Source organism: Entelurus aequoreus, linkage group LG04 (assembly GCF_033978785.1).
Source record: "Entelurus aequoreus isolate RoL-2023_Sb linkage group LG04, RoL_Eaeq_v1.1, whole genome shotgun sequence".
Taxonomy (NCBI): Eukaryota; Metazoa; Chordata; class Actinopteri; order Syngnathiformes; family Syngnathidae; genus Entelurus; species Entelurus aequoreus.
In genome coordinates, this window is record NC_084734.1 from 12,202,406 (window position 1) to 12,216,018 (window position 13,613).

Below are 13,613 nucleotides of genomic sequence, written 5' to 3' on the forward strand. Positions count from 1 at the left end.
GAAGCAGGACCAGACGCAAGCTCCAGGCATCTTTTCTTTGAACTGTTTTGTGACATGTAATCAGGGAAAGACCAAATAAAAGAGGAGGCGTGCAATCCTTTCGTCAGAGCGTGGGACGACACTGTACAAGAGTACAGGTGTACGCGCTCTCCTCATTGAACTAAATTGAATCCTGCCTCAGTTTAATTCCTTGCTTCTTGTCTGTTTAATACAAACCCCGTTTCCATATGAGTTGGGAAATTGTGTTAGATGTAAATATAAACGGAATACAATGATTTGCAAATCCTTTTCAACTCATATTCAATTGAATGCACTACAAAGACAAGATATTTGATGTTCAAACTCAAACTTTATTTTTTTTTTGCAAATACTAATTAACTTAGAATTTCATGGCTGCAACACGTGCCAAAGTAGTTGGGAAAGGGCATGTTCACCACTGTGTTACATGGCCTTTCCTTTTAACAACACTCAGTAAACGTTTGGGAACTGAGGAGACACATTTTTGAAGCTTCTCAGGTGGAATTCTTTCCCATTCTTGCTTGATGTACAGCTTAAGTTGTTCAACAGTCCGGGGGTCTCCGTTGTGCTATTTTAGGCTTCATAATGCAACACATTTTCAATGGGAGACAGGTCTGGACTACAGGCAGGCCAGTCTAGTACTCACACTCTTTTACTATGAAGCCACGTTGATGTAACACGTGGCTTGGATTGTCTTGCTGAAATAAGCAGGGGCGTCCATGGTAACGTTGCTTGGATGGCAACATATGTTGCTCCAAAACCTGTATGTACCTTTCAGCATTAATGGCGCCTTCACAGATGTGTAAGTTACCCATGCCTTGGGCACTAATACACCCCCATACCATCACACATGCTGGCTTTTCAACTTTGCGCCTATAACAATCCGGATGGTTCTTTTCCTCTTTGGTCCGGAGGACACAACGTCCACAGTTTCCAAAAACAATTTGAAATGTGGACTCGTCAGACCACAGAACACTTTTCCACTTTGTATCAGTCCATCTTAGATGAGCTCAGGCCCAGCGAAGCCGACGGCGTTTCTGGGTGTTGTTGATAAACGGTTTTCGCCTTGCATAGGAGAGTTTCAACTTGCACTTACAGATGTAGCGACCAACTGTAGTTACTGACAGTGGGTTCCTGAAGTGTTCCTGACCCCATGTGGTGATATCCTTTACACACTGATGTCGCTTGTTGATGCAGTACAGCCGGAGGGATCGAAGGTCACGGGCTTAGCTGCTTACGTGCATTGATTTTTATCCAGATTCTCTGAACCCTTTGATGATATTACGGAGCGTAGATGGTGAAATCCCTAAATTCCTTGCAATAGCTGGTTGAGAAAGGTTTTTCTTAAACTGTTCAACAATTTGCTCACGCATTTGTTGACAAATTTGTGACCCTCGCCCCATCCTTGTTTGTGAATGACTGAGCATTTCATGGAATCTACTTTTATACCCAATCATGGCACCCACCTGTTCCCAATTTGCCTGTTCACCTGTGGGATGTTCCAAATAAGTGTTTGATGAGCATTCCTCAACTTTATCAGTATTTATTGCCACCTTTCCCAACTTCTTTGTCACGTGTTGCTGGCATCAAATTTTAAAGTTAATGATTATTTCCACACAAAAAATTGTTTTATCAGTTTGAACATCAAATATGTTGTCTTTGTAGCATATTCAACTGAATATGGGTTGGAAATGATTTGCAAATCATTGTATTCCGTTTATATTTACATCTAACACAATTTCCCAACTCATATGGAAACGGGGTTTGTAGATGTCATCAGTCTTTGACCCTGGCATAATAGACTGTATTTATATTATTCACATGTGAATAATGCTGTATAATAGACTGTATTTATATTATTCACATGTGAATAATGCTGTATCATAGACTGTATTTATATTATTCACATGTAAAAATACCTAAATGTGTGTCTATTGTGAGCGAACTGTGGTGCTGAATTTCCCCCAGGGATCAATAAAGTACTATCTATTATATTCAAAAACCGGCGGAAAGTGATAATCGATTAAAAACAACAAACAAACCGGAGTTTTGACCAGGAGAAGGCGGGGTCGTTAAAAAAAAAAAAAATCTGCGTCCCAGGGACTGCGTGGACTTCCGGAAATCCGCGTCCTTTCTGATTTCAATGCGTAAAAAGACACAAAAAGGTGCGTTAACGCCAACAGTGTTACCTATTTGCATGTTGGCCGTGTATCAAGGAGGGCTTGGCGCCAAAGTCCTTCCCGCCATACAGATGCCACACCACGGAGATCTCCCGTAGCACCACTCTGCTTTGGGGCACCGGGAAGCGGCTGGGAGCTCGAAGCAGGTCAGAGCTTCCCCGCGGCCTGGAGAAGTGACTGTCCTTCAAGTGGATGGGACCCTCAGACAGAACGCTCACCACAGGCTCTCCGTCTCTGGGCTGTAGGACGACACGCAAAGTCGGTCTCAAGTGGCATGTGTGGACAACAACAAATATTACTATCGCTATCATATGGGTCCTGGATGTCGTGCTGATGATGATGTCTAAAAATAAGCCCGAGCCGATGTGTAAAAAAATAACAATCACGATATACATGCACCTACATTAAGGCTGGACTATTATTTTTGATGGATCATGACTAAGTACACGATTATTCATTACATTGAAAACATGAGTATTCATTCTATCACAAAAACTAAATGGGGATATAAATTAGTACCGAATAAAGTTAAAGTACCAATGATTGTCACACACACACACTAGGTGTGGCGAAATTATTCTCTGCATTTGACCCATCACCCTTGATCACCTCCTGGGAGGTGAGGGGAGCAGTGAGCAGCAGCGGTGGCCACGCCCGGGAATAATTTTTGGTGATTTAACCCCCAATTCCAACCTTTGATGCTGAGTGCCAAGCAGGGAGGTATTGGGTCCCATTTTTATAGTCTTCGGTATGACTCGGCCGGGGTTTGAACTCACAACCTACCGACCTCAGGGCGGACACTCTAACCACTAGGCCACTGAGTAGGTGGCCTTGTATTATTTTACTTGTTGTGGTAAACCACAACAAGTAAAATAATAATAGCAATAACAATACATTTAAAATAACAAAAGCAATATAAAAAACAACAAAATTCAATTTTCCCCTTTTTATTATTTTGAATTCTGTATTTTACCTTTTACACTTATTTGGCCACCATAGAGTGTGTGATTTTTGTGTGTGATATTTCTAACTCTTTCTTACTGTAACAGACTCGCTTTATTTTGCCATTCATTTGTTCCCACATCGTTATCGTTTTTACGTTTTTGAATGATTAAGTTGACAAGTAAACGATACACAACGAAGAGGAGCGTATGGAGTTTTGTTTGTTGTTGCCGCAGCAAGCGGGAGCAGGAGAAAGGGGAGGAGCGTCAAGCTAAGGCTTCATGAGGAAACTACAATTATAATTTCATAATCATGAGAAGCCATAATCTAAATATGTCTTGCGTCTGGTGAGGGCGGTCGCATTTTTTTCCGCTCCCTTCTTCTCCCTGCTTGCTTTCTTTGTTTTGTCTTGTCTACACTTTTTTGAAGCCTCTTTCTTTGTGCTGTCCTCCAAATCTAAACATCAGACATGGAAATGATCAGCTGGACTCTCGACTCAATTGACAAAATCTTTTCGACTAGGAAAAGAGGTTCTGGGGAGCCTGGCTGCCCTGATGGAACCATTGCTGCGGGGTACGTGAGAGATTCCTGGGAGAAATGGAGAATCATGTGCCTCTCAGTCCTTTCCATCGAAGACGTGGAAGACATCTACCTATTTGGAACCGTGATCGCGGGGCACCTGCTGATTGGGCTGGGCATTGCTCTGGTGTATCGTCAAATTTGTAAGGTGATGGCAGCCACTCAAGGGGCCCAAAGGCTGTTTGTTGCAATGGAATGTTTGGGCCAGGCTGTGGGAACACAGTCTGGGGCGATTTCTGAACTGAATTGCAAGATGGGTCAGATCATGGAAAAGCTGGTTGAAAGGGAAAATTGGATATGAGGGCCAGCATGGACGAATAGAACAGACAAGCCATTGTAATGTCTGCTCGCGGAAAAGCAAAAATTCTAATCTACGATTTGACTTCCTCGACTGGCCTTGACGCTGCAACAACAGGAGCAGGCTGTTTTGAAAACATCCCCCGAGGACTCGTCAATGATGGACGCTTTTGACCTCCCTCCCTCCTCAACGACACCTGGAGTCGAACTTTTGCTTGCTTCCAGAACGACCCCAGGCCTATGAACACTACATCAACACACCCAAGACAATGGGCATATACACACACACCCCCACCCCCACCTCACGCCTTCACCACCGCTTGATTCCCCTTCGGGGTTATGGACGGCTGGCAACGCTTTATAGCAGCAGTCGACCTCCAGGGCCCCAACTTCCCTCCCCCCCCCTCTGTTGCGAGTTGTTGTGATTATATGTAACATGTTTATGTGTGCATGGCATGGAGGTTTTTTCCCACTCCAGACTTTGCCCTCTTAGGAGCCCAGTCTCGATTGTATTTTTTTACTCATCTTCTTCCCCAGCGTTTTACCTTTTTCGCTTCTTTTACGGGGCACCTTTTTTGACCCATCAGCGTTCCTGTTCTGTAACCCTGTACACTGTTTGCTGTTTGTCTCATCTTGAACGGGTTTGTGCTGAAAACAAAGTTTCGTTGTACTTGTGCAATGACAATAAAGTCCTATCCTATCCTATACTAAAATGTGTTTATTTGTCCAGCCCTAACCTACATTAACATAATTATATTCCACAACACATGGTTGAATTATGAATAAAAACATTGGATCAGTCAATTTTGAACAAATATTTAACTATTGTATTATATTATGGGGATTGTTTTATTGACTATTTTTATAGGGTGCTGAATTTAATAAGTGTGAGAGTAGTTTAGTTTTCACGCCACATCTTCTAGAAAGTTACATTTCGCAGCCTGTGCGCACCATTCCAAACTGCACATTACACTTCTTGGTAAGAAAACAAAAGCCAATTGTAGCCGCCAGAACTTACAGGTATACCCATGCCGGGAGCCTCAAGGATACAGAAGTCGTCATTGTCAGTGGAGCCTTCAGAGCCCTCCTCCATCATCATATCTGCTTGTGCTTCCGTTGCCGTGGCGACCAGCCCATTCAACTCAGAGTCTTCCTCCTCTTCCAGCACGGAGAGGTCTCGCTTGGAGGCTTCACCGGGGAACAGGTACACGGAGACGGGTGAGCCTCTTGGCATTGAGGGCGAGCCTGGACAAATAACAGCATTTACATGTCTTGTGAACCCAATAACTGTTGATAAACCGAACATGTCTGCCAAACCTGGATCCATCCTCTCTTCCTGGTGGCTCTTCTCCGTGTCTATTAAGGCATCGGTCAGATCACACTGGTTGATCTCCGTCGTTTCAGCAGCAGGGCAGGGCAGCACGGTCGCAGGGCTCTCGGACAGCTAAATGAGTAAAATAACACAATAAAATGTTACGGCCTTCCTTCACATCACTCGCTCTCTAAGGAATAAAACGAGTCCTTACCGGCAGCTTCTGTCCAGCAATTTCTGTGGGCAAAGTGTGTCGGGGCGGGGGATGCAGGTCACCCTGAGAGACAAGGTACTGCAGCATATTGACCAGGGCGGCGCATGAATCTGCACAGGTGTGGAGGTGAACAATGTTGTTGGAGCAGCGGAGCTCAAATAGGGGCTGAGCCTGGAGAATAGTGACAGTTAGGGTTGCAAAAATATTCAAAGTCGGAAACTTTCCATGGGAATTAACGGGAATTTATGGGAAATTAATGGGAATAAACATTGAATGCAACATGCTAGATCTTGATTATTAGCTAAAACAACCTGACTTAATGCAAAGTTATTTTTTTGCCCACTCTGTGTAATTTTTATGTTTATCGCGCTGTTGGTTGCGTGTTGAAGCAGCAGGAATGTAGCAGCTGCAAAATTATACTTTGACAAAATAAAAGCATGTTTTATTGTAAGTCTATGAGCTGGAGTATGTTAACTATATATAGGCAAGGCAAGGCAAGGAAACTTTATTTGTATAGCACTTTTCATACACAAGGCAGACTCAAAGTGCTTCACAGCACAACATGTGGTACAACAAAGTGAAATGAAAGAAAATAAAAGCTAAATTAAAATGCAGACAATAAAAATAAAATAAAATTTAGACGTTTCATTTTGGTTTATTTCGTCAGAAAACCTAACGTCAAAAACGACAGCAACTGCATGCATTCGGACACGACCGCACATGTCCTTGGTAGCAAACATGGCGCCTGTTGTTCAGTTGGCCATGCTCTCTTGAGTGCTATGCAAGCTGCACACTGGCCACTCCTAAGTATGGCCATGTTTAACTTCTGTGCTAGATGATCTTTAATTGAAGGGGAGGACCCACTTTTGTGAGACACCATTAGGGTTGCAAAATTCCGGGAATATTCAAAGTTGGAAACTTTCCATGGGAATTAACGGAAATATACGGGAATTAATGGGAATAAACATTGAATGCAACATGCCAGATCTTGCAGCATGATTATTAGCTAAAAAAACCTGATTTAATGCAAATTCACTAGAATTTCAACCCTGCACTGTGCATTCCTCCATCACATGCACAGATAATTCCCAGCATGCTACACACTACAGCAGGGCTATTGAGGCCACACTAGTATTTGAGCCCAAGGACTTCATCCAGTCAGGTAAGTGTTGCTGATATTACTGGGGTAAATATATTTGATCTATGGTATTTAAGTGTAATAGAGGTGTAATTGCTTGTTACTGTATGACTGTAGACTACTCCAGCAGACTTCCACTCAAGCTAGCTAGCTGTTCCTGTATTTGTTAAATGATGTTGGGGCCAATATCTCTAGCTAGCTAGGTTTATGTACCACCACAGTCTCATAATGAAGCGAAAATATTTGTCCGTTAGCCGTGATGCTTGTTTTTTCTATGTTAAATTGCATTCATTTATGCTAACAACGTTAGCGATCCGAATTTACCTTTCTTTGTGATCTGTAAAGTTCAACTAGCAAATACTAAATGAAAAGGTGTAGTTTCCTCTGCCTTCTGTTCTGCTAGCCATTCTGTTGTCATACAAGAATGTAGGTTATAGTTTGATTTAGCATGCTGACTGAGTGTTCATTTATTCATCTAGCCTATTTCTATTAATTTGTCCATCAATCAAATATTTTTAAAGACTACTCCAATTGTTTAGCTGACTATTTATATCTGTGTGTGGCATTGCATTAGTGTTTTACAAGCTTCTCCTCTTATTCTACAGAATAAGACGGACGGTGTTCAACTTTGAATAATCAAAACATGGTCAAAATTTCCAAACTTCCCGAGCTTAACTTCCCGTGGTAAATTTCCGTAAATTTACCGGAAACTTTCCGCCCCTTTGCAAACCTAGTGACAATTGAGACAATCGCCAAAAAATTATGTTATTCTTTCTCAGTGATGGGCGGTAACAAGCTAATAGTAGCAACGCTGCGTACCGTATTTTTCGGACTATAAGTCGCTCCGGAGTCTAAGTCGCACCGGCCGAAAATGCATAATAAAGAAGGAAAAAAACATATATAAGTCGCACTGTAGTATAAGTCGCATTTTTTGGGGAAATATATTTGATAAAAGCCAACACCAAGAATAGACATTTGAAAGGCAATTTAAAATAAATAAAGAATAGTGAACAACAGGCTGAATAAGTGTACGTTATATGACGCATAAATAACCAACTGAGAACGTGCCTGGTATGTTAACGTAACATATTATGGTAAGAGTCATTCAAATAACTATAACATATAGAACATGCTATACGTTTACCAAACAATCTGTCACTCCTAATGGCTAAATCCCATGAAATCTTATACGTCTAGTCTCTTACGTGAATGAGCTAAATAATATTATTTGATATTTTACGGTAATGTGTTGATAATTTCACACATAAGTCGCTCCTGAGTATAAGTCGCACTCCCGGCCACACTATGAAAAAAAACTGTGACTTATAGTCCGAAAAATACAGTAGTTTAGTAGCGATTGGTGTAGCTTAACTATTTTAGCGACGTGGCGTCCATAAAAGCTACAAAGAGAGAAAATGGACTGCAAATCCATCCGTCCATTACTGCTTGTCCCTCCCGGGGAGGCAGGGGTGAAAAAAAATATATATATATGACAAACTCCATGTTGATTGGTTGGTTTACCAAGAGGCAAGGGTTTTGTTTAACTAGCTATTATTCTTCAAGGGTCCACCAAGATGCCATTTAGCACCGGTACTTTCATTTAATTGGCATTATTTTTAACATTTTATAAACGTGGTGTTTCGTTTTGGCTCACTTGATAGTGCACAGCTGTGTGAGCAAGCTACTAAGGGAGGAGGGAGGCGACGGGAAAGTGTCAATAGGATTTCAGTCCTGGCACAAAAATACATCCACTTTCATTGATTTTTGTTTATGTAAAGATAGAGTTTGTTAATGTCTGTTTTGTGAGACAAATGAATAAATGAATGAAATAAGTTTATTTCGGTCATATAATCAACCATCAACCATTTTGTGTGACCAGTTTAACAGTACAGATGATACATATTTAACAATCATACACATTTACACACAAAAAGAAAAGAAAAAGGAATAGGCTGAAGCCAAAGCTTATATTTGCCTATCCTATACCTTCACTGAAAATTAGATTGCCTGGAACGTGAATGGGATGAAAGTAATTGTTACTATATTTTATCATTTTCAATTATTTCACCTTTCAAGGTTTTCTTAAACCTTAACAAAGAACTACATGTCTTCAACTCATCACTGAGCTTGTTCCACCATTTTAACTCCTAAAGCTGAAATACATTTGTATTTTATATTCCTTTTTACTTTACCTATTTCAAAAATCAATATCCCCCATACATTATAGTTTTCTCCTCTTAATGGAAATAACCTAAGAATACAAGCTGGAAGGCTGTTGTTCTTTACTCCAAACATCATTTCCATCGCTTTTAAAAACACAATATCTGAAACTTTTAACACATTAGAACTTATAAATAATGGATTGGTATGTTCATAGTAGCACACTTTGTGTATTATTCTAATGACCCTTTTTTTGAAGTTGAATTATTGGGTCTATGTTGAGCACTTTATCACCATTTCATTGCTAACGTATCCTGTGGTGAAAAGTCCCCATTCCAATAGAGTAATGATTCTCAAACTGTGGTACGCGAGCTCCATCAAGTGGTATGCCAAGGAATCACTTCATTAAAGTACAGTATTTAATTTTCCTATAATCAAAAACAGTGTTACTGTTCAAACTGTGTGTAATGCTGCAGTGGCCAAAAATACCACCGTAAATTCCGGACTTCAAGCCGCTACTTTTTTCCTCAACTTTGAACCCTGCGGCTTATAAAACGGAGTGGCTAATTTATGGATTTTTCTTTGCTAACTGCAATAATTAAAAACAAAATTCTAAAAAAAAGCAAGCAAAAACACTAAGGGGGTGTTTTATTGTTTGTAGTGTGGCGCCATCTTTTGGAAGAATTCTCTCACTGCAGGTGCTGCAGTCTCCTTCCATTTATTGGTAGTGTTTTCTTTTTTTGTACCGGTTTGCAGTTTTGTCTTCTAGACATCCATAGCGTTTCTACTCGTATGGATTGTTCCTTCATCACCCCGAGCAACGTTTGTAAGTTTTACAATATAACTAAAACTGTTTAAACTTACTAATATGTGCCATGTGTGATGTCTGCAGGAGTATTTTTAACCCATATTTGTACGTGCTATCGCAATGTAATGATGCTAGCGTCGTTAGCATTAGCTAATAGGCTAACGCATTTACGAGTGCCTGCGTTAGTATTATCAATTTACAATGGAATTCTTTTTGTATTGTTTCAGTTTCACAGATTCCTCAGTAAATTCACCAAAATGTCATCGTGGAGTTATTGAGTCTGTTTAACTGATTGGAGAGCTAGCTTCCGTAACTTCTGTTTTGTTTGATCAGCTGTTTTACTGCCATGTTACAGGCACCGTTTGGAAACAAAAAGTATGTAAATAAACATTTACAGAATCTTTCTGTGTAAATAACTAATTTCACAACATTTATACCTGTGTTTTATAATCTGGGTTATTATATTGGAAAATATTTTTTCTTCTAAAATTTAGTGGTTTATATCCATATACTCTATAGTCTGGAAAATATGGTGAATATACTTGTTAACTAAAACCTCTAACTTGTTTTTAATGAACACTTAGGCCTACTATGCTACTGTTCTTTAAATGTTGGTCATTATGGTGGTACCAAGTTTTTTCTGAGGTGGTACTTGGTGAGAAAAGTTTGAGAACAATTGCAATTGAGAGTATATATTTTGGTGTTTATTTAATATTATTATTATTGTTTGACTGCCTTTAATTTCATTTGTTTCCAGTGTGTTCTCCCTCATTTTGTGCATGGTACCGTAACTTTTCAAGCTGAAAGAAATGTTAAAATGTTAAAAAGCCAGACAGAGGGCATGTTTCCAGTGAGTGATGATTGCCTTATAATAAACAATTAAAGTGAGCATTTATTGTCTGCAATTTGTTTGGTGGAAAGTTGCACATTAAATTGAGATATATATATATGTGCATATATATATGTAGCAAGTTAATTTTGCTGTGTTGCTTGTAGTGAAGCTTGCTACAATTCTGTAGGGATAGCTTCACCCGTAGCTTAGCTACATTGAATCGAGAGTAACTACAGGCTTAGCTCACTACATTTTCCAAGTGGCTTGCCCATCACTGTTCTTTCTACTAGATAGGTAGACTACAAACAATATTTCATAAATGGGAATAATGAGGCACTCACCAGCTTGCCTGTGTCGCTGCCTTTCCATGTGGTGATGGCGAGCTCCAGGAGGTCAATGTCCAGGACACAAACATAGTCTGTGTGACAAAAAGAATCATGGTGGCTTCAATGTGAGGGCTCATTTCAAGATGGAGTTAAAGAATTATTCTATATGCACACATTGGACCCTTCATTAGGTAAACCTGCAAAATCTAAAGGGATCCAAAATGTTATGTTAATGAATGTAATCTGCACAATATTTTGACACAGGTATTAATTCAGGACTATGCTTAAAGGCCTACTGAAATGAATTTTTTTAATTTAAACGGGGATAGCAGATCCATTCTATGTGTCATACATGATCATTTCGCGATATTGCCATATTTTTGCTGAAAGGATTTAGTATAGAACAACGACGATAAAGTTCGCAACTTTTGGTCTCTGATAAAAAAAAGCCTTGCCCCTACCGGAAGTAGCGTGACGTAGTCAGTTGTTCGCCTCCTCATATTTTCCTATTGTTTTCAACGCAGCTAGAGCGATTCGGACCGAGAAAGCGACGATTACCCCATTAATTTGAGTGAGGATGAAAGATTCGTGGATGAGGAACGTTAGAGTGACGGACTAGAATGCAGTGCAAGAAATATATTTTTTCGCTCTGACCGTAACTTAGGTACAAGCTGGCTCATTGGATTCCACACTCTCTCCTTTTTCTATTGTGGATCACGGATTTGTATTTTAAACCACCTCGGATACTATATCCTCCTGAAAATAAGGGGCGAGAACGTGAAGTGGACATTCACAGTGACTTTTATCTCCACGACAATACATCGGCGAAGCTCTTTAGCTACTGAGCTAACGTGATAGCATCTGGCTCAAATGCAGATAGAAACAAAATAAATAAATCCCTGAAGGGAAGGATAGACAGAAGATCAACAATACTATTAAACCATGGACATGTAACTACACGGTTAATAATTCTCAGCCTGGCAAAGCTTAACAATGCTGTTGCTAACGACGCTGAAGCTAACCGGACCTCACAGAGCTATGATAAAAACATTAGCGCTCCACCTACGCCAGCCAGCCCTCATCTGCTCATCAACACCCGTGCTCACCTGCGTTCCAGCGATCGACGGCGCGACGAAGGACTTCACCCGATCACAGATGCGGTTGGCGGCTAGCGTCGGCTAGCGTCGGCTAGCGTCGGCTAGCGCGTCTGCTATCCAAGTAAGTCCTCCTTGTTGTGTTGCTACAGCCAGCCGCTAATACACCGATCCCACCTACAACTTTCTTCTTTGCAGTCTCCATTGTTCATTAAATAAATTGCAAAAGATTCACCAACACCGATGTCCAGAATACTGTGGAATTATGAAATGAAAACAGAGCTATTTTGTATTGGCTTCAATGGGCTACCGATACTCCTGTTTCACTGGCTACGTCACACGCATACGTCATCATCCAAAGGCGTTTTCAACCGGAAGTTTAGCGGGAAATTTAAAATTGCACTTTATAAGTTAACCCGGCCGTATTGGCATTTGTTTGCAATGTTAAGATTCCATCATTGACATATAAACTATCAGACTGCGTGGTCGGTAGTAGTGGCTTTCAGTAGGCCTTTAACCCTTGTGTAATGTTCATATTGTTGTTACTAATCCAGCGTTTGTGGGTCTGATGGACCCGTTGCATTTTGTGGCTTTTAATGCCTCACAATCAAACACTTTTATGTTATAATACTGAACAGGTGTTTATTGGGATAAAGTAAACATCTGTTCAGTATTTTAACATAAAAGTGTTTGATTGTGAGGCATTAAAAGCCACAAAATGCAACGGGTCTATCAGACCCACAAACGCTGGCTGAGCAACAACAATATGAACGCTGCACGGAAGATTTCTCTGCCAGTTTCTGCATCCCACAGGGATTCTTCTTTTGTGTTTCTGCACCTGCGGTTCCCACACGAGGTTGCAACATTGCTTGTCAACACTGTCTGCTCTCATTTTCTCACACATTTGACCCTCTGATGTTCTGTGTACCTACACTCTGTCCTCCTCCTGTCTAGACCTGCTGTTTGTGTGTGTGTGTGTGTGTGTGTGTGTGTGGGTGGGTGGGTGCGTGTGGTACACAAAACATCAATTTCCACACTTCTATTAGCCCCCGGACATATTATATGTAATAGAAATGTGTAGGGGGGGTGTATGGTGTGTGGTCATTAAATATGTATTCTGATATATGTTCTTCACAGAAAATGAGCCAAAGTCAGTGAGTCTCAGTTTGAAAAATTAATTAATTGTATCATTTTTCTTTTAATAAAAAATGAAAACGGGTCCCACAGACCCGAACACCACACAAGGTGTAACCAAACACTTGCCAATATGATGCAACTGCAAACACAACAACAGAAGTAAAAATGGTAAACACTAAAAAAGTGAGCATGAGTATCTTTGTTAAGACATACTTGTACCAAATGTGTGTTCCAGTGGTGTGGGGTATGAGTGTATAAGCAAGTTAATTACCCCTCCTCAGGTCCACTACGTCACTATCACATTTGTCAGAGAGGTAGAGGGCGGAGTCATCCAGGATGAATCTGACGACGACGGAATCAAACACACGACTTCAATGCCACAATATTGCGCATTCGTCCATTCACATTTGCCACAAGCGATGTTTACCTGAGGTGGAAAGTGGCCGTGTCTACAATGATGTTACTGGACAGAGAGAAGGACTCTGCCGTCAGCAACATTCGCAGCGGTAGATACAACGGCCTGTCAGGCAAAGCAACGGGAATTTAAGAGAAGAGTAAAAAGGATTTGTTAAAAAA

The 13,613-nt window shown here is 40.7% G+C and overlaps 1 protein-coding gene across 2 annotated transcripts in view; it reads right to left on the bottom strand.

Moving 5' to 3' along the window:
* atg2a (autophagy related 2A) overlaps nucleotides 1–13,613 on the bottom strand; it is a 75,107-nt gene that overhangs the window by 17,204 nt on the left and 44,290 nt on the right. For both annotated transcript variants that reach the window (XM_062044237.1, XM_062044236.1), the window contains exons 25-31: nucleotides 13,465–13,557; nucleotides 13,309–13,379; nucleotides 10,822–10,898; nucleotides 5,543–5,713; nucleotides 5,334–5,460; nucleotides 5,035–5,261; nucleotides 2,208–2,437 (exon numbers count right to left, since the gene is read on the bottom strand). In XM_062044237.1, the coding sequence (XP_061900221.1) occupies nucleotides 2,208–2,437; nucleotides 5,035–5,261; nucleotides 5,334–5,460; nucleotides 5,543–5,713; nucleotides 10,822–10,898; nucleotides 13,309–13,379; nucleotides 13,465–13,557 (996 nt within the window). The remainder of the gene's footprint in view (nucleotides 1–2,207; nucleotides 2,438–5,034; nucleotides 5,262–5,333; nucleotides 5,461–5,542; nucleotides 5,714–10,821; nucleotides 10,899–13,308; nucleotides 13,380–13,464; nucleotides 13,558–13,613) is intronic.